At 37.5% G+C, this 21,198-nt stretch overlaps 1 protein-coding gene across 1 annotated transcript in view; it reads right to left on the bottom strand.

Annotated features, from left to right (window-relative positions):
• Positions 1 to 21,198, bottom strand: part of B3GAT2 (beta-1,3-glucuronyltransferase 2) — a 207,001-nt gene that overhangs the window by 65,998 nt on the left and 119,805 nt on the right. The window contains exon 2 of the mRNA XM_077487403.1: positions 11,202 to 11,346. Within this exon, the coding sequence (XP_077343529.1) occupies positions 11,202 to 11,346 (145 nt within the window). The remainder of the gene's footprint in view (positions 1 to 11,201; positions 11,347 to 21,198) is intronic.

The following is a 21,198-nucleotide window of genomic DNA, read 5'->3' as shown; positions in this document are numbered from 1 at the left end:
AGGATTTATTTCATCTCTGTGTATCAGGGTTTATATCCACTTTAAAATAAACCTTTGTGGCCAAACTATCATCCTGTTTAAAGGGGAAGTAAACTCCCCTATCGTTTTCAGCCAAAGAAGCTGCCATCTTTGCCTATGTTTAATCTTCAGCTGCTATGGTGCTGCACATGTGATTCGTTATGACACCAGCCATTGGATGGTTTGATAGTTTGGCTGAGAGCACAGCCAATGTGCAGTTAGCATTCCCGGCATGCCTTTTTTTTTAACTGCTTAAATCTATGGGTTTACTTCCACTTTAAATATTACTACATCCAACAAATGTATTGAATCGCAATTCCACTGATAGTCTAATTTAATATTATTATTGTTCCTATTTGAATGATCCATAAAGGAGAACAAACTTTCCTCAGAACCTTTCCAGATGAACATGAGATCATCTATAAAGCATCTGCAACACTTTAGTTTAGTTCTAAATTGATTAAAAATTAATTTGTCCTCCCACTCTGCCATTAACAAATTGGCTAGACTGGAGGAAAATTTAGCACCCATAGCAACACCGGTCCTCTGACTATAAAATTAATTCTGGTACCAAAAGTAATTGTGCGAAAGGCATGTAAAAACACCTTTTGATCATGGGGTCATCCCTACTACTCAAGTCCCAATTTAAAGCTAACAAGGCATCATCATGTTGGATGATGGTATACAAGGATATTACATCCAGTGTAACCAAGAACGTGGGCCTGTCAGGTTTTGATTTTATTTAATTTAGTGTACATACATTGGCTTGCAAAAGTATTCACCCCCTTGGCTTTTTACCTATTTCGTTACATTACAGCCTTTAGTTCAATGTTTTTTTAATCTGAATTATATGTGATGGATCAGAACACAATAGTATAATGATCTAAGTTGGTGAAGTAAAATTAGAAAAATAAATACATAAAACTATTTTTCAGAAATAAAAAAAACTGATAATTGGCATGTACGTATGTATTCACCCCTTTCCTATGAAGCCCATAAAAAGCTTTTGGTGCAACCAATTACCTTCAGAAGTCACATAATTAGTGAAATGATGTCCACCTGTGTGTGGTCTAAGGGTCACATGATCCGATCTGTCATTACATGTACACACCTTTTTTGAAAGGCCCCAGAGGCTGCAATACCTAAGCAAGAGGCACCACTAACCAAATACTGTCATGAAGACCAAGGAACTCTCCAAACAAGTAAGGGACAATGTTTTTTGAGAAGTACAAGTCGGGATTGGGTTTTAAAGAAATATCCAAATCTTTGATGATCCCTAGGAGCACCATCAGATCTATCATAACCAAATGGAAAGAACATGGCACAACAGCAAACCTGCCAAGAGACGGCCGCACACCAAAACTCACGGACAGGACAAGGGGGGCATTAATCAGGGAGGCAGCACAGAGACCTAAGGTAACCCAGGAGTAGCTGCAGATTTCCACAGCAAAGACTGGAGTATCTGTACATAGGATGACAATAAGCCTTATGCTCCACAGAGTTGGGCTTTATGGCAGATATTACTTTCAGCAAAAAAAATTGCACATTTTGAGTTTGCAAAAAGGCATGTGGGAGACTCCCAAAGTGTATGGAGGAAGGTGCTCTGGTCTGATGAGACCAAAATTTTAATTTTTGGCCACCAAAGAAAACGCTATGTCTGGAGCAAACCCAACACATCACATCACCCAGAGAACACCATCCCCACAGTGAAACTTGGTGGTGGCAGCATCATGCTGTGGGGGTGTTTTTCAGCAGTTGGGACTGGGAAACTGGTCAAAGTTGAGGGAAAGATGGATGGTGCTAAACACAGGGATATTCTTGAGCAAAACCTGTATCACTTTGTGGGTGATTTGAGACTAGGATGGAGGTTCACCTTCCAGCAGGACAATGACCCCAAACACAAAGCAACAATTTTGAAAAAAAGTATTATTTTTTACTGTTTGCTATAATAAATATCCCCCAAAAATATATTTAAAAAAACTATTTTTTTCCTCAGTTTAGGCCAATACGTATTCTTCCATATATTTTTGGTAAAAAAAATTGCAATAAGCGTTTATTAATTGGTTTGCGCAAAAGTTATAGCGTTTACAAAATAGGGGATAGTTTTATGGCATTTTTATTAATATTTTTTTTTTTTATTAGTAATGGCAGCGATCAGTGATTTTTATCATGACTGTGACATTATAGCAGACAGATTGGCCATTTTTGGCGCGATTTTGGGACCATTCACATTCATACATCAATCAGTGCAATTAAAAATGCATTGATTACTGTGTAGATGTGACTGGCCATAACTGACCCTATTCCATTGCCTATAGGGAGTGTTGGTGGACACTGATCCTTTTTTATGTATTTTGGGGAGGGTGTATTTTATTGGGATCCGACACACACTGGGTCCCCTTGGGACCTCTTTTCTTTCTTGGTTAGGAGTCTTATTTCCAAAATCTATTAAAGATTTTAGCTCGCCCTTAAAACTTAGTGTGGGGTCCCTGGGTAATTTTGTAGACGTATCTTGATCAGACAGCAGATCCATCATTTGTTGATGGTAGAAGTCCATCAAGAATGACCACTCCTCCCCTCCTTGTCCGCCAGTCTAATTATGATATCATTCCTAGTTTCTAAACACTCTATTACGTCTCTAATATGTCTGTTTTTGATTTTTTTTAGGTTTGATCTGTTATAAATCTTTCAGAACAAACTGTTTAAATACTTCCACATGATGGTTATTATTCAAAGGGGGATCTAAGGTGGATCCATTGCGGAGCCCACTATCAATCCCCTCTCTAGTTGTAAAGGAGTTACTCACAGAAGTATTTTTTCAAATTTAACTTTATATAATATTTATGTGTATCAATGTAAACACTGAATTTATTAATAGGACTTTTAGGAGCACATTTAAGACCCTGGTTCAGGATATGAACCAGGGTCTGGATATGAGGTTCCAGATCCTGGTTCCAGGATATGAGGTTCCAGTAATTCCATTTGGGTTACATTTACCTTTCTTAAATTAAATATCCCTAGGTTTAATGATCCCTTCTTTTTTTTATGAGTTGGACCCTTTGGCCTGCTCTACATCCTCCTCTTGTGTTATTCCTATGCCTTCTCTTCTCCTTTCCCCTTGATGGTTTTGGATATATGGTGATTTCATCCACTGCCTCTTCCCCTCCCTCTCCCTAAAAAAAGGTGGGTGATTAGGGTTATGTTGGTATTCATCAATATCCACATAATCACTATGCCCTGCTAATGGTTATATGTTGAAATGTGTCCCTAAACATATGGATTTTGCCATTCTTGGGATGAATAAGGCTTATTACCTTGAGGGTGATATGTCTTCCTATACCCACCTTATGGGTGATGTGCATACAGTAATTCCATCTTGATATAGGGAACTTCCCCCTTGGTGGATGAGGCTATCCTCTATATGTGTGAGGTAATGCTGAAGACCTAGCATTCCTCACCACATTAGAACGCCCTCTAGACACTTGGGGGGCTGTTGCATACCAGTAGTATTAGTAGTACCAGATGGCAAAAGACTGATTGGCAGTTGTCCTATCTTTGGTGGGAACCCTAAAAATACCTCTATTAGGTGTCATATATTCCTCACCCCAAACAGTGTCTTCTCCTTCCTGTACTTTATGTAGAGCAGTGGTTCTCAACCCTCTTCTCAAGTACCCCCAACAGATCATGTTTTGGAAATTTCTCTTAAATAAAATAGTTGTCAAAAATACCAAGCTATTGACTCTGATTTAAAGCACCTGTGCAAGATAAAGGAAAACCTGCAAACATGGCCTGTAGGGGGTACTTGAGGACAAGGTTGAGAACTACTGATGTAGAGAATCTAACTGACTCCTAAATTCCCCTAAATCATGGTTATACTTTTTAACCTTCTTTTTCTGGGTTTCTTTATCTACTTTATCAAGTTTCTTTTTTAAATGTTTGATTAAATTCCTTGATCTCTGGCTGGTTCTGAATTGGTTCTAATTTCTTCTGTAAATCCTTTATTTTATTACTTAAAAGAAAGGTATGGGTTTGGGGTTTTCCAGATTCATACTTACCTAGGTGGATTCAGCACCGGTCTGATGCTCCATCTGTCCCCCGACACCTCTACAATGAGAACCGAGCAATCTAACACTGCCGATCGCTTGGTTCTCACATATCTTCGAGCAGAGAGCTACGTTCACTGGAGCGCTGGGCTATGGAGGGAGGGGGGGTGGCCAGCTCAGGCTCTCAGCGGCTCTCTAAGAGGCTGAGCCAGATGTCAGTCCAGGCATCTGGACCGACTTCTGTGATATCAACAGAAAGTGGACTTCAGCCAGGTCTCTGCTGAAAATGGGTCACAGGAGTACAAAACGAATTGCAGTCCTGTGATCCACAGGAGAAGTACAGCCAAACAAGCTTTGGCTGTACTTCTCCTTTAATATATCCATTGTCCTCTTTTTCTGCTTTAAAAGTAACCTTGTAGTTCTTTCCCTGCTTTATTAAACAAAAACTCTAACCATTTGGCCATTGACTCCTGGTGATTAAGACCATCCTGGGGTGCTACCTCCCATCTTAATTCTTTACTAATGATACCTTCTTTCAACTACATTTCTGTAGTGAAGCTATCCCACCAGGTTTTTACCTGTTTTTCAAGAGCAAATGACAAAGCGTTCAGCAATCCAGAGTAATTATCTGTAAACTGAGAAGTTCCTGGGCTAACAAACACCATCTTAAGATCTATTTGTCTAGAACTAAGGAATGTTATAGCATCCATAGCTGCAGGATTGGGTTTTTAACCAAAACAGTGTTAAAACAAATGATACATTTAAAGTGTAAATCCCCCGCGCTCCTAATACCTCAAATATGAAAACTGAATTATTATACTCTGAAAAGGACAGAAAACAAATGCAACAATAAATGTAAATCCACAGTAGCGCAAATATCAAAAACCAAATTTGTGTTCCCTAATCCAAGACAAATCAATAGTGCAAACAAAAGTCCAATAAAAGTCCTGTAAAATTGTTTCCATGCAGATGTATAAACACCTGTGTTATCCTAATGGGAATAAATCACCAAGAAATCCACCAAGGCCGTGTGTCACATTAGACCCACTCCAATCAGACAGCAACCTACTAAATCATCTTGCCCCACATTCTCATGAGTGGGCACATACACCTAAGGGTCAGTTGTTGGTTCTCTCCTTAGTAAGTCACTCCACTTCTCCACCCCTCTTGCAATATGGAATCACCTCAATGCATATATAGAAGAGAAAGGAAGTGCTCCACTAGTGTGATATTGTCATCACTCAATCATTTAAAATTCACTCATAATATTCAACTTCTTGCATCAGGCAATGTACATTACATTTGTGTGTTAGCGTAGTTAAAATCCTCTAACTTAACTGTTTTTTTTTAACATTTTTAGGAAACCCCCTATTTACCTCTATCTAGGACTCTCCCATGAACTTTGTTTGGTGGTGACATGCCAACTTGTGATCACCTCAGACCGTCAGGTCTTGTATGGAATCATTTAAAGACTCATACATCATCACTGTGGCAGAAAATTTCCATTACGTATCATCTTTACATAAAAGTACTGAAAATGCTTTTACTGTTTGAAACAATTTGCTCTAAGGAACCCCATGCCCCAGATATTATCTCCACTTTATATTTTTTAGCTTCTAGCTTTTCCTTTCCACCCAAACATACCATCAACTTGGAAAGACAATTGGAGATAACCATCTCATAAGAGGATTGGCAGGAAAATTTGCTGAACACCACAACAAGCTCAATCTATATTCTGGGCATTAAAAACAATTACAAAATACTGAGATAATATTTAGTCCTTTCTAGACTCTCACATGCCATCTCTGGCTACCTCCCGCCTTCTGCAAGCACTTCAGAGGCTTTTGGTTACATACCATACAATTAATCTATACTATCCTTAACAGACCGATCCTAGAAAACCCTGTGGAATCCCCATGTAGTTATACAGTTAGATCTATATATTATTTGGACACAGACACAATTTTAGTGTTTTTTTCAGGTATTTACCAATACATATTCAAGCTATAGTTATATGATGGATATGGGCTGAAAATGTACATGCTCAGGTTTAATTTGAGGGTATGTACATCCAAATTGGAGGAAGGGTTTAGGAATTACAGTTCTTAAGAATATCCATCCCCTTTTTCAAGAGACCAAAAGTAATTGAACAATTGAATCAAAAGCTGTTTCATGGCCAGGTGTGGGCTACTCCTTCATTATTTCTTCATCAATTAAGCAGGTAAAAGGTCTGCAGTTGATTCTAAGTGTGGTATTTGCATTTGGAATTTATTTGTGTGAACCTACATCATTCATTCAAAGGCGCTGTCCATGCTAGTGAAAAAGGCCATTGTAAGGCTTCAAAAATGAAACCAATCCATCAAAGAGATAGCGGCAACAATAGGAGTGGCTAAATCAACAGTTTCATACATTCTGAGGAAAGAAGAACGCACTGGTGAGCTCAGCAACATAAAAAGGCCTGGGCATCCACAGAAGACAACAGTGGTAGATGATCATAGGATACTCTCTATGGTAAAGAAAAAACGATTCAAAACATCCAGACAAGTAAAGGATGCTCTCCAGGAGGTGGGCATATCATAGTCTACAATCACCACAAGGTGCAAACCAATTATAAGCCTGAGGAATCTAAAAACCAGATTAGACTTTGCCAAAAAACATCTAAAAAAGCCAGACCAGTTCTGGAAAAGCATTCTTTGGAAGGATGAAACTAAGATTAATCTTTACCAGAATGACGGGAAGAAAAAAGTGCAGAGAAGGCTTGGAACGGCTCATGTTTCAAAGCACACGGTGTCATCTGTAAAACATGGTGGAGGCACTGTGATGGCATGTGCATGCATGGCTACCATTGGCACTGGATCATTGATTTTTATTGATGTTACAGAAGACAGAAGCAGCCGGATTAATTCTGCAGTGTTTAGAGAGATACTGTCAGCCCAGATTCACAAAAATGCAGCAACGTTAATTGGACGGCACTTCACAATACAGATGGATAATGATCCAAAACATACTGCAAAAGCAACCCAGGAGCTTTTGAAGGAAAAGGGCAGTCAGTCACATATCTCAACCAAAGTGATCGTGCATTTTACTAGCTGAAGGCAAAACGAAAGGCAAAAAGACCCACAGAAAAACTGAAGACAGCTGCAGTTAGAGCCTGACAAAGCATCAGAAAGGAGGAAACCGTGTCTTCGATAATGTCCATGGGTTCCAGACATAAGGCAATCATTGCCAGTAAAGGATTCTCAACAAAACAATAAAAATTAACATTTGATTTATGACTATATTAATTTGTCCAATTACATTTGAACCCCTGAAAATGGGGAGACTGTGTATAAAAATGGTTGCAGTTCCTAAAATGTGTACTTGATATTTATGTTCAACCCCTAGGCTTAAAGCTGCACTTCAAATCCATTTGGGTTGTTTGGTGTTAATTTTATTCTGGTGGCATACAGAGCCAAAAGTATGAAAATTGTGCCTGTGTCCAAATAGACTGTATATGGACCTAACTGGTCCCCTTTTGCTGCATACAGGCAATTGGTTGTGTCTAGCGTATTCTTTTATATATATATATATATATATATATATATATATGTATATGTATATGTGTGTGTGTATGTGTATGTATATATATATATATATATATATATATATATATATATATATATATAATGCTAATCTAATTTAGTGATATAGTACTGCCATATAGTTTTACACCAACAGAGGTAGTACAGCTGTAGTAGCCATAGCTGACATACTCAAGGTCCAACAGGTGCCTGATTCAAGAATTCATGCCTTCATCTCTCTTCTAACAGTAGTGGAGGCACCATCATTGCATTTTTACCAGCTAAAAAATCTTCAAGGCTTACCTGTTTGTTATATTGTTTGAGGTATTTGTATGTGTTCTTTTTAAGGCTTACCAATAATGAGATTCTGTGGAGCTATGGTTCACCTTTTGAATGAACATCCAAAGGAGTATAGCCAATTCCCTGCTGGCGTGTTGGACTTCTAAAGGTACCTGTTACTATTATTTAATAGAACCCATGTGAGCCTGTTGTCAGGCTGAGCCTTATTTATAAAACAGGTCAAATTTTCTCACTTCTATGTCAGAGATCAACGGCACCTAATAATGTCATGATCTGCATTTTGCTTTCCACTGGATGTTGCCAAGATAACAAAAGACTCACTTTATTTTTCTCCAGCTTATTCACTACAAAGCAAACACATGGTTGATGGGAGTAGCGTAAAATGCCATTTTTTGTAGTATTCATTCTTATCATGATAATAAACATGCTGTATATTAATATTTTACATCAGGTACAGGAGCGCCCCCACACATCATACACACAATGACTTCTCACATAAATATGACAGTAATAACATAATAAAGGTTTCCTACATTTCATCTATGTCAGTATCATTAGTCTTAAATGCATAGAACATTTCAGTGAATCCAGTTAATGATTTCCCTTTCAAAAAAACATATATATATTGTATACAGGGATAATGTTATTGAATGTGTAGAATATTACCAACAAGTCTTATCCATAGTTACAGTGGTTGTATTTCAAGTGGTAGTTATTAGCTTGTGTATGCTATAGTCATACCATTAAAGAGTAATTACTATTTTGTGTAGCTCTGGCAGTGCTATCATGTGCCCCAGTTACTATCACTAACACCTTAGTCTTCTATCCAGCCAGCTGGTGGCATTTTGGGCGTCTTTTTACATTTTCCTCTATCGTCTTACTGCTTGGGGTTAGTAAAATTGAGAGTTCTCATTTCCCAAGGTTTTCAATAAAACCTGAGAGATTTTGGTGAAATCTCACCATTTTGTCAAAATGCAATATGTGGAAAGTAAAATTAAAGCATAAAATAAACAATCGAAAAACAGCGCATCAAAGAAACACTGCGTGTGATGCCGCTTGTCCGAGCGGCTGTTCGTCACGTGGAGGGCACTGTGGTGAGGAGGCTTACATGTTTCACGCGCATGCGCTTTGTCATCTTAAAGTCAAAAATAGAAGACTCCAGGGGCGATTCATCACTAAGCATCTGTCAGTTTATATTCGTTATGATTGATGGATTGTGTGCTTTTAAGATCCCAGGAGGATCAGATGTCTTTGTTTTTTATATTTAATAAATGACTTTTATGTGTTTTTTCATATTACATCACGAGTTTCTTTGATGCGCTGTTTTTCGATTTTTTATTTTCTGCATTTTATTCCACCAAGTCCAAAGTGGTTTAGCAGCTGCACATTGAGACCAACTATAGGACATCTTCCTAAATAACGAGTATCTTATTATATGGATAACCGTTTTCCACAAAGGGACTATTCATTTGTGCACCAATGACTCTTTTTGTTGATGTTGTAAAATGAAAGCATACCTTCACCCGATTTGACAGCTATTTTCTTCTGTTTCCTCCCCACTTTCTCTTACATAATTAAAAATTGATTTATTTAATTTTTTAACAGAATGATATCTTTTTTTGTGCTGCAGTGCTTTCCGGATTCCTGCTCTAAGTGAAAATTAGTTGACAACGTTTCGAAGCCCCATCATATCCCAGAAGGCAGAAACACCTTAAGATTTTGCATGTGCACAAACATGCCACTGGTCTCTGCCATGTAGCAGGCTCTAGCAAAAACCTGGAGGGGCTTCCCACACATGCACATGGATGTTATGTGTATCAGTAAAGTCTCAGATACCAGAACCCAGCTGCATATGTGCACATGCTTGAGAATACCCCACACCTGCTCAGCCATTTTACAGGTCTTTGCCAGGGCACGTACTGGATATTTAACGAGAGCACTATCATTGACCAATTATTGTGCCAAAATTTCTCATCAGCCTCATTCATTTACATTTTTTCCAAAAAAGAAAGACAGCAAAATAACAAATAAAATAATAATATAAAATAAAAAGAACAGCACAAGAATAACATTCAAAGATACAAAAATGAAAACTATCCAGCTACAAAGAACCCCACGGAAAAAAAATTAGGCTACCCTAAATACACCCCAAAAAAGTCAAACCTTCAAAAGAAAAGGGTAGACCCTAGTATTGGTAGTAGCAAAAGCCAGAGTTTCTGCTATGGTGAAATCTCTCCCATGACAAAATCTGTCATTTTGCTGCAAAATCTTTTTAGCCAAATTCACTTTGCTTACAGAGCTCAGTAACTCCAGCTGAAATTTACAAACACAAGTGAAAGAGTCAAAGCAGTGACTCGCTGTGACTCATCTCTGTTCAGACAGTTCCACTGAAGCGTCAGTCACATAAAGTGAGCCTCAAGGCATGCAGATTTTGCTTTGTTTCCACCTTATATAACCCTCTGGAGATCCTTTTTTATTTATGGAATGGTTAATTTGTAAAATAAAGATTGCATACATATAGTAAAAAACAAAAAACATGGTTTAAAAAGCATACTCTTCTCTGTAATCCTTGCACAACCAAGGCTCAGACTGAGGAAGAGTAAGATAAGGAGCCAGTCAGAATCTGCTGCATGCACATATTCTGACATCAAGGGGTTGCATTGTCCAATCAGCAGATTGTGGGTGTGTTCCTTACCAAGCTGAGTTGCCCCTCCAGGAGCTTTATGATCTGACAATGCCATCTGAAAAGGTGTACTTGGATAATAAGACTGTCTGCACATCATTACAAATCTTAGTTCCTTATTGACATGTATCAGTAGTTATTTTGCTACTTGCATGAAGTAATGCCTTTACAAATATGAAGCTTCGCTAAAAGCACAAAGCTACAAGCTAACGTTTAAAGCCCCCAGGTACTCCAAACTGATAGTATTCCATATTTTTTCATTTTTCTAATCTGTAAAAATTCACCTCGGATAGTAAAGACACAGATGTGTGTCCCATATTGATTTTGACATTAAAATATAAATTATGAAGAATCATACAATTGTATTGTTTGAAAAATCTACTTAGGGCGAATTCCCATTAGTAAATTTAAGTGATTCTGTTTGTAATTGAAATCTCCCAAAATAACAAATGGACTTTATCTATAGCCTCTAATATGCTCCTGAATGCATTGCAGCTGGAAGTATGAAAGTAAAAACATTGTTGCCATGGGCAATATGCAGTTCTTCTTTAATATGTTTACAATAATGCTGTTTAAAGTGTTCTGTTCGCTCCTTACCAGCCATGTCAATGGCAAATGGTCTGTCTGCTCTCCATCCGGTGTACCAGCCCACAACCTTCCCATTTGCTACAACTGGCCGTTCATATCGTCTTCCTCCAACAAGGCCAACTGGCCACACTGAAACCTTCTGAGTTGTGCGCATCTGTTTTAATAAAAGAAAAAAACAGCACTGTTAAGTTATACATTCAATGTTACAAAGAGATTAGATTTGTTAGAAAAGTATATTTTTGTACGTATTGTGCATTCCTTACAAAGTCAAGAATGTATAGCATAGATAGACAAGTTTATCTTGCTGTTTTTGAGGTTGTTTTAATTGTTTACTAGATGCCACCAAAGTTGTCTGGGTCTCAAGACAGAGATTCTTACCGCCTATGAAAGCTTATAAATTGCATAGGCAATGATACCTCCTGTCATTGGGGAAAAGTTTACATCTGATTTCCCATAATATTTCCAGAAAATATAGATGTTCTCAGCTAGGTCAGACTGGACTAAATGGCACTGTGAAAAAAAAACACTATATTTTTATCCATATAGTATATCCTATTTTAAGTCCAATCGTAGTTGTATTTTCAATCAGCAACTTGCACTTTTTTTGCTTCGCCAAATGTATGCCTTTTATTATAAAGCAAATTCCTCTGTCAAATTTGAGAAATAAAACATTTAGAAGTAGAAAACTTTATCCATAAATACATTTAGATAACTGGGTGTCCTAATACAGGCAAAGGACCTTTGTCTAATGCCATGTACACACCACTGGTTTTCTTGTCGGAATAAACTCCGAAGGTTTTTCGGACGGAGTTCCGCTGAAACTGTCTTGCGTACACACAATCACACCTACATAACACACAAAGTCCGATTGTTAAGAACGTGGTGATGTACAACACGTACGACGGGACTAGAAAAAGGAAGTTCAATAGCCAGTAGCCAATAGCCTCTGTCTTGTACTTGCTTCAGAGCATGCATAGTTTTTGGTCCGTCGGAACAGCATACAGATGAGTGTTTTTCCCGATAGGAATTGGTTCCTTTGGAAATATTTAAAACATGTTCTATTTCTAGGTCCGTCAGAATTTTCGTTAAAAAAAAAGTCCAATGGGGCATACACACGATCGGAATATACGTTGAAAAGCTTCCGTCTGACTTTTCCTGTCGGACATTCCGCTTGTGTGTACGCGGCATAAGAGTAATAGAGTAATACGTTTGTGTCAGTATGTGCATTAATGGCACCATTGCCATTAATAAACATGCCATGCTGCCTTTGTAAACAATGAGTGCAAAGAGGATCTATAGTGTTAGATGTTGGGCAATTGTGCACGTGATCAACAGTTTAGAAGGCTGATCAGGCCACATGTAACAGGTTTTACACTTGTTAGTTCATGGATGAAATAAAATATTTTTCTAATGAATCGTTCCCATGTAAGAGGGCTGCCAGGCTTTAGTATTAGATCAGATGGAAACAAAAATAGAGCTGACATCATAATGCTTCAAGGTCATTACTGTTTATGCGAAAGCCATAAATTGCCCTCCACAGAGCTATGGAAGATTGGGGAACATGCAGCTTCATGTGTAACCCACTGCATCTGCCAAGTAAACATGCCAATTCTACATAGACCAGTAAATATTACTGTGATGGAACACATTGTTCATAAAGGCATAAGTACCATATGGGCATATTTATAATTGTCATTTATGATATGGGTATAATATATGTTCTCCTATGAGACTTAACTGTCAGCAGCCTATTGGAAAAAATGCTATGTATTATTTTTTGCTTCTCCTATTAAGCACATTTAGAATATTAAACATTTTCCTAATGGATTTTCAACTGCATTGTACATTTATCTATGTAACTCACTCAATATTTAATTGATAGTAGGCTTGAGCTTGTACTGTCCATTACTCCTTTCTCCTAATTTTAACAATAACAAGAATCAATGAATGTTCTTTTCCATGTATAGAAAAAAAGCTCTCAGCTGTGAATGTGAAAGCTTGCATGAAAGCAGAGGGATATGTGATGTGCCCTCCCTCTTTGTAAAACCTATTCTCGCTTTACAGCACAAAATACGTCTTGGAGTGCTTATTCCTCTTTCACAGATTTCCAGGAACAATTGAGACTGATGGCCTCCATTGAACATACTTTTATGTATTTGGCCTCAGAGAAGAATATGACTAACAGATCGATAAAAAGAAATCAATATAGGTACAAGTAAATACTATACAGTACACAATAAAACATATATCAGACAATTGGGTTATGCTGTGTGACTTTACACATCTTGTATTATGTGAGAGCTAGAGCAGCATTTCTGATGGCAACTGGTAAAATGAGCACATTACAACATTACAAAACAAGACACACATTTTATTTTTTATTTTTTCCAACACAAATGTGATATCTATCTATCTAAACTCTTACTTACCTTGAGTCAGCCAAATACTCCTTCATCTGTGTTTCACCTGCTACCCCTCCCAGACACTGCAGCCAACATTGGGAGAGTTTAAACCAGGGGTCTCAAACTTGCGGCCCACTGGCTGTTGCAAAACTACAAGTCCCATGAGGCATGGCAAGACTGACAGTTACAAGCATAACTCCCACAGGCAAAGGCATGATGGGACTTGTAGTTTCGCAATAGTTGGAGGGTCTCCGTTGTGAGACCCCTGGTTTAAACTATACAGTAAGTTCTACTAATTCAGAAAGCAGTGGGGCTATGGCCAGATGTTAACTAACAAGGTACAGTCAATGTTGATAGTCACTCCCCCTGAAACATCCTCTCATCCCACTATATTACAAGCTTGCCTAGCCTACATGAGGGACAACATTGCTTTTTTTTCCCTTTTATAACCCTCAGTTTTTTGTGCCACCCTTTACCCATTGGGGGGATTTACTGTCACTTCGTGTCCCATAGCCAAAAAATCCCTGAAAATTAAGGGAACCCCTTGGAGTCCGCCAGATCACCAGAACTAGTGTCCCCGTTGGAACATTACCCCTTTATTAGTATTCTGGTGAAAACCCAAAATTGTGGACTTTTCTTTACTTTCAATGATAATGGTAAACAGGACAAAAAGAGAGGGCGAATCTCCCTAATGAGGACACAGACAGCAATTAAAAACCTGACATAAATTGTAACCTCTCCCCACTTTGCCGTTAGTTATATTTTTTTAGCTGGCCATAGATGGATAGAAATTTAGATCAATGTGTTGGTGTCCCTGTTCAACAGAAGATAAACGCTATATGGACTTTCATCGAACAGAAAAGTTAGAGAACTTTTGTTGATCAGCAGCTGGAGCCATTGATCAGTGTATTCTGACAGCCAAAAGTTCTTTATTTTTTTCAGCCCTCTGGCAATATAAAAATAAAAAAAACTACCCATTTTAATTGGCGGACTAAGGTAACATGGAAAATGTTAGTATTGCAATACATTTTGTTTTTTAATGCAAGGCTATAATTCTATTTTATTTTGTCAATGGACTCACACATACTATTTTATCTTTGTATATGGCATAAAATACAGTATTTAAGTGGCATTTATCATAACAGAAAGAGATTACAGCAAAATGCAGAAGAAATTTAGGGTATAACAATAATCGCATAAATTGTTGAATAGACAAACATAAATAAAACAGACCAGCAGTTCTTCTACTTTAGGTAGTACATTTATCTTGCAACAACCTAGGAAATACTAACTGTATAGTACCCACTTGCCAAACGCAATATGTATATATAAGTTGCGGTATGCAAGTGGTTTACCAGAATTATGGCTGAAGATATCAGCCATAACCCCAGTAATGTTTTTTCAGCCGGAGGCTGGCTTTCTCTTGAAAAGTGTTTCTCGGGCTTACCATTTCACCCGAAAAATAATCTGATAGTGCGGCCAGCTGGTCACAGAGGCAATAAAAGACTAGATCATCTTTGATCGCTTTTATGGCCTTGGAGGACCAGAGCGACATCATGATATCACTTCCTGCCAACCTTATTTCTATTACAAGGGATGTTTACATTCCTTGTAATAGGAATAAAAGTGATAATTTTAAAGAATGACATGATAGGTATCTATTTAAAATCTTCTTTTTATATTATATAAAAACATTGGGGTATCTATTGTGTTTTTTTTTTAATCATTAAAATTTATTTTTCCCCAAAAATGTGGTTTGCCGCGTACACACGATCAAACAATCTGGCGGACCTAGTCCACCAGACTAAGTCCGCCAGATAGTCTGATCGTGTGTACGTGGCATTTGAAAAACCACTGCACAAATATCGCGTGACATAAAAAATTGCAACCCTAGATAGTATACAGCCTAGATGGTAAAAGTAAGTGATAAGGTATGTGATAAAAACAGCGTTAACAATTAATAAATGGACCTACAGTGATGTACTAATGCAAGATCAATAAAAAATAAATAAACAGATTCACTTCTAGACGAAATTATACAAATATGGGAATAACACATAAAATCAAAACATAATGTGGCTAAAAACATACAATCGAACTTCACATGTGATTTCTTATCCACCTGGTGGATCAGTTGAGTACAGACCCCTTAAAAAATAGGAGGTCTGTCAGCACTTTATATATATGTGCAACTGCTTCGGGAATATGAAACAATAGATGAGGCAAAATACTGTAATTCCTTCAAGTGAATCAAATACTCAAATATATCAAAAGTGATATACTTAACCCACAGCAAGATCAATTAAACACTCTCTATGGCGTTCTGCAGAGATTGGCAGGGGTTTCCAGTATGCAGCGTGATGACATCATCAAGCAGGATACGCCTTATTTTTTGTGTTTATTCACATATTTAAATAATGTTATCTAAATTAACATCTGTTTATTTTAATTGTATAGTATTGTCCAGAAATTTAAACCACCTTTTTACCACTAAAGCGTGTAAATAGCGCTTTACTAGACCAGTACTCTCATCTTACTGAACAAGAAAAACTATGGTGAAACTTTTATGTGTGCTACTTTTATTTCACAGTACTAATGCACAAAACTCAATGACACTGTTTATCTTATCGCTTTGCATGGTAGAAGCAGTGAGCTCATTTCATTTTTATGCAGTCGCGTTCTGGCTTTTACGGTACTCACATCTTGCTAGACCCTTTGTGAAAGCAATAAAGTTAGGTGAAAAAGGTGTTAATAAGTTTTAAATGTAATGATATAAAAAAAAAAAAAACAGCAAAAAAAAAAAAACAACATGTAGGTCATGCACGGATATGTAAACAATTGCAAAATACATATTGGGTATCATTGCATATGCTGGATTTAGAGAAATAATACTAGGTTCCTCATTTATAGGTAACTCTAAACTGATGAGCTTTAAAGATGTTTAAAGTATCTCCCATTAATAACATTGAGTACCGTAATTGTTTTTTTCAATGCACAGTCGGAGGCTTGAGATATTTGTTGTCTATTCAAAATCAAATATTGTTTTTAACTGGGGATTAAATAGTGTTTGTGTGCCTAAAATAAATTCCAGTGTGTTACAACTGCCATCTTTTTCATTTACAGGGCCTCTGCTGTTATTAAATATATACTGTTCTGGGGGTTTATGTAATTTTACAGCCAAAAATTCAGATTTTAACAGTTCTAGGTGGGAAGTAGTTATACAATTTAAAGAAATGAAAACAATGAATATGTGTAGTTTTCATACTGTACATATATGGTCTCCATATGTAAATATATTGAAGAACCTCATTTTGCATTAAAAATGGCTTGAAGTCTTTTGGGGTGAGTGTCCACCTGCTCTGTACACCATTGAGATTTACAACACAACAAGTTCAAGTTGCTCAGTGCTTGGGATAAGTGAATCAACCTTGGTTTGGTTCACGGGCTCTTTGTCGAACCCCTTGCAAACTGCATACTTTCATGCAAACCCTACTGAAGTCTGAATGGCAAATCTTGAAAATCATCTCTAGAAATTTTTAAGTATAGTATATAAAATAATATATAAAATATATATAGGCAAATAATGTATAGTTAGGAGAGGACCCTCCTGTTTATGCGACTTTGACAGTGACATGGGAAAAACACAATTTTCTTCAATTACACATACTCTAAACTGTATGTGGTGTTGTAGAACATTACTGACCGCTTCAGTGATACCATATTTAGGCATCATATATTTTGGATGTGTAACTGAATTGATTTGTTTCAAGCAGTATTAAACCAAAAAGAAAACATTTATTATATTACAGATTACCAATTCTTAGATACGATGGCTGCATTTGTTTTCTTTTTTAGGCATTCTTTCTTCTATTTTCATCTGGTGAACCAGCCAGCAAGTCTGTTTTTCATAAGCACAAGTTCTCCACTAGAATGTATCAGTTTACATAGATGAGACAAACCACTTAACACTGGTAGGGGTGATTAAAATGATCAGCTTTAATTTATTCACAATTTTTTTTTTTTGTAACTGATTATAAAGTCTGAGCTGGAGTTTGGCTTCAGTTTGTTAGTGGATCTAACTCTGCTCATACATTTAACACTACCCCCCCCCCCCCCCCCAACTAGCAATGCTGCTGTCTGCTGTGCCTCACATCTCATTCCTCCAGAGTTGTGTCTCACTAATACAGGAGATGTGTTACTGGCCATATCACCAGGTGAAAACAGAGGAACAAAAAGCCAAAGAAAAGAAAACTATTTAACCTCCCTGGCGGTATGATTATTTCAGATTTTAGGTGCTGAAAGCGGTACCATTATTTTGCATGAAAATTCGGTGTTTTATATTGTAGTCCTGTAATTCTTAGGAGTAACTCACTTAAATCTGTCCAAACCAGAGTCTAGTAGAAATCCCCGAGTATAATAAAGTTTGAAAAATTAAATCATAAATTATAATATAATAAATAACTATAAATAATTATACCAAATAATAATCTAACAATAATAAAAATTATTCAATAATGTAATCAAATAAAAAACACTGAAATTTGCTCAGTTGCAGAATTGCCGCTGTCATTACTTTTCAGTATTTGATGACGGATCTCCCCACAAATCGCTATCGCTCAATTCTGCGAGTGATTCTAATTTATTTTTGCTGTTTTCTAGCTTGCCTAAAACCACTTCCCAGGCACCTGTGCCCTTTCACTGCCTTAGCAGTCCATGTCTCCACTACCAGGGGTGCTTGGACAGGAATTGTGCAAGAGGCCACCACCCTCATCATTACGGGCTCCACAATCAGGTACATAACAAAATGCCATAAAAACCTAAAATAAAAAGTCACTATCAAAATGATGTTAAAATAAAATATAACACCTTCCAAAAGGAAAAAACCTACAATCCCAATCATAAAACACTAAACTCCCACCATAGAATACTAACCTCTAACCCTTCTTTGGGGGGTGTTTTTTTAAACCTAAATAAAAGTAATAATAGCTGTATACAGGACAAGGGTTTGGCAGGAGGCATGACTGCCATGGGCACTGTGGTGTCATGTCAGGTGGGGGACACCCTTGCCATTTTTCGTGTTTTGTTGCCTCACAACCTGGAATTAACATGGATTGTTTGAAGATTTACATCATTTAATTTACTGAACATGTCCACAACTTTGAAGATGTTTTTTTTTTATTGTGAAGCAAACAACAAATAGGACAAAATAACAGAAAAAGTCAACGTGCATAACTATTGATGCCCCTAAAGTCAATACTTTGTAGAGCCCCTTTTGCAGCTATCACAGCTCCAGGGTGCTTTGGAAAAGTCTCTATGAGTTTGCCACATCTTACCACTGGCATTTTTGCCCATTCCTCCTTGCAAAACTGCTCCAGCTTCTTCAGGTTGGATGGATTGCGCTTGTGAACAGCAATCTTTAAGTCTGACCACAGATTTTTTATTGGATTGAGGTCTGGGCTTTTACTAGGCCATTCCAACACATTTACCTTTTCCCCTTAAACCACTCAAGTGTTGCTTTGACTGTGTGTTTGGGGTCATTGTCCTGCTGGAAGGTCAACCTCTGTCCTAGCCTCAAATCACACACAGAGTGTATCCCTGTATTTAGCACCATCCATCTTTCCCTTAACTCTGACCAGTTTCCCAGTCCCGACAGCTAAAAAAAATCCCCACAGCATGATGCTGCCACCACCATGTTTCACTGTAGGGATGGTGTTCTTTGGGTGATGTGATGTGTTGGGTTTGCGCCAAACATAGCATTTTCTTTGATGGGCAAAAAGTTACATTTTAGTCTCATCAGACCAGTGCACCTTCCTCCATACATTTTTGGAGTCTCCCACGTGCCTTTTCGCAAACTCAAACATGCCATTTTGTTTGCTGAAAATAATGGCTTTCTTCTGGCCACTCTGCCATAAAGCCCAACTCTATGGAGTGTACAGCTTATTGTCATCCTATGTACAGATACTCCAGTCTCTGCTGTGGAACTCTGCAGCTCCTCCAGGGTTATTTTAGGTCTCTGTGCTGCCTCTGTGATTAATGCCCTCCTTGTCCGGTCGTTGAGTTTTGGTCTGCAACCATCTCTTGGCAGGTTTGCTATTGTGCCATGTTCTTTCCATTTGGTTAAGATAGATTTTATGGTGCTCCTAGGGATCATCAAAGATCTGGATATCATTTTATAACCTAACCCTGACTTGTAATTCTCAACAACATTGTCCCTTACTTGTTTGGAGAGTTCCTTGGTCTTCATGGCAGTGTTTGGTTAGTGGTACCTCTTCCTTAGGTGTTGCAGCCCCTGGGGCCTTTCAAAAAGTTGTGTATATGTAATGACGGATTATGTGACACTTAGATTGCACACCTTGGTGGACACCATTTCACAAATTATGTGACTTCTGGTTGCACCAGAGCTTTTTATGGACTTCAAAGGGGGTGAATTCGTTATCGCTCACCCACATATGGTCTCTTCGGCCTATAGCTGGATGCCAGAAAACAAGATGGCAGTCACTAGGTAGCACATGTGTAGGCCAATCAATGACCGAACAGACCAGGCTGGAATCTGTGTGTATATCAGTGTACTGTTAATCAATTTAATAAATAAATAAATATTGACTGAAAATATAGCCAATAAAATCAATAGAATGTGCCATGATATATAAGGTATAGAAAAAATTTGAAAAAAGCATTGTTAAATGAGTGCAAAGTTACAAAGAAGGCTGCTGAAATGAACATAGGCCAAGGGTGCCAAAGTGCAGACCGTGGTCTAAGTAATGAAGGTACAAGATGAAAAATTGCTGCAACAATAGGGTAATAGAGGATCTAGTTACAGTAGGTCCAAAAAAAGCACAAACTATTAAAATATAGTGTTTGTTTTTTTCCCCTAAAATAAAGCAATGTCATGAAAAAACTATTCTAGCATTTTAATATGTTCAAATAAAATATCCCTGTAGAGTCTGATATACAGTGTAATGAAAGAACTTGTCAATTGCCTGAATACACTTGCCAGCTACTATAATTTAAAGGTTAAAAATAAAAAACACTGTGTACAAGCAGCATGATTATATGAATATATGTAAAAACTTGCTTAACCTATTTATGTGACAATATATTAAGACAATTCTCCTTAAAGTCCTTCCTAAACTGTTTACTTGTTATGCATTCATGAAATTCTACTCGCAGTACCAATTTACAGAAACTAGTATGCATATTCCAATCCACATATGCACACAGAGTTTATAGGATACAATAAATATTGTACTTTATATGGGACTACAGTGATTAACTATCTGATATGTCTGCTAAACAGCTGGCAGGTTGGATGTGATAAGAACATAAAATTATAACATAAACTGGGGAGGCTACGAAGATTGTTGGTTTTAGGCAGATTCTTATTTTAAGAAATAATTTTTTCTGTGATTGTGGTAATTTGTTTAAATGCTGGGCCATACATTGACCACTTCAGCCCTAGAAGGATTTACCCCCTTCCTGATTAGAGTACTTTTTGCTATACGAAGTTGCGTTGCTTTAACTGACAATTGCGTGGTCGTGCGACATTGCACCCAATCAAAATTGCCGTCCGTTTTTTACCCACAAATAGAGCTTTCTTTTGGTAG

The sequence above is a fragment of the Lithobates pipiens genome, unplaced genomic scaffold (genome assembly GCF_037356315.1).
Source record: "Lithobates pipiens isolate NorthernLeopardFrog02 unplaced genomic scaffold, aLitPip1_a1.2 Scaffold_18, whole genome shotgun sequence".
NCBI lineage: Eukaryota > Metazoa > Chordata > Amphibia > Anura > Ranidae > Lithobates > Lithobates pipiens.
This window is presented reverse-complemented; position numbering and strand designations above follow the sequence as displayed.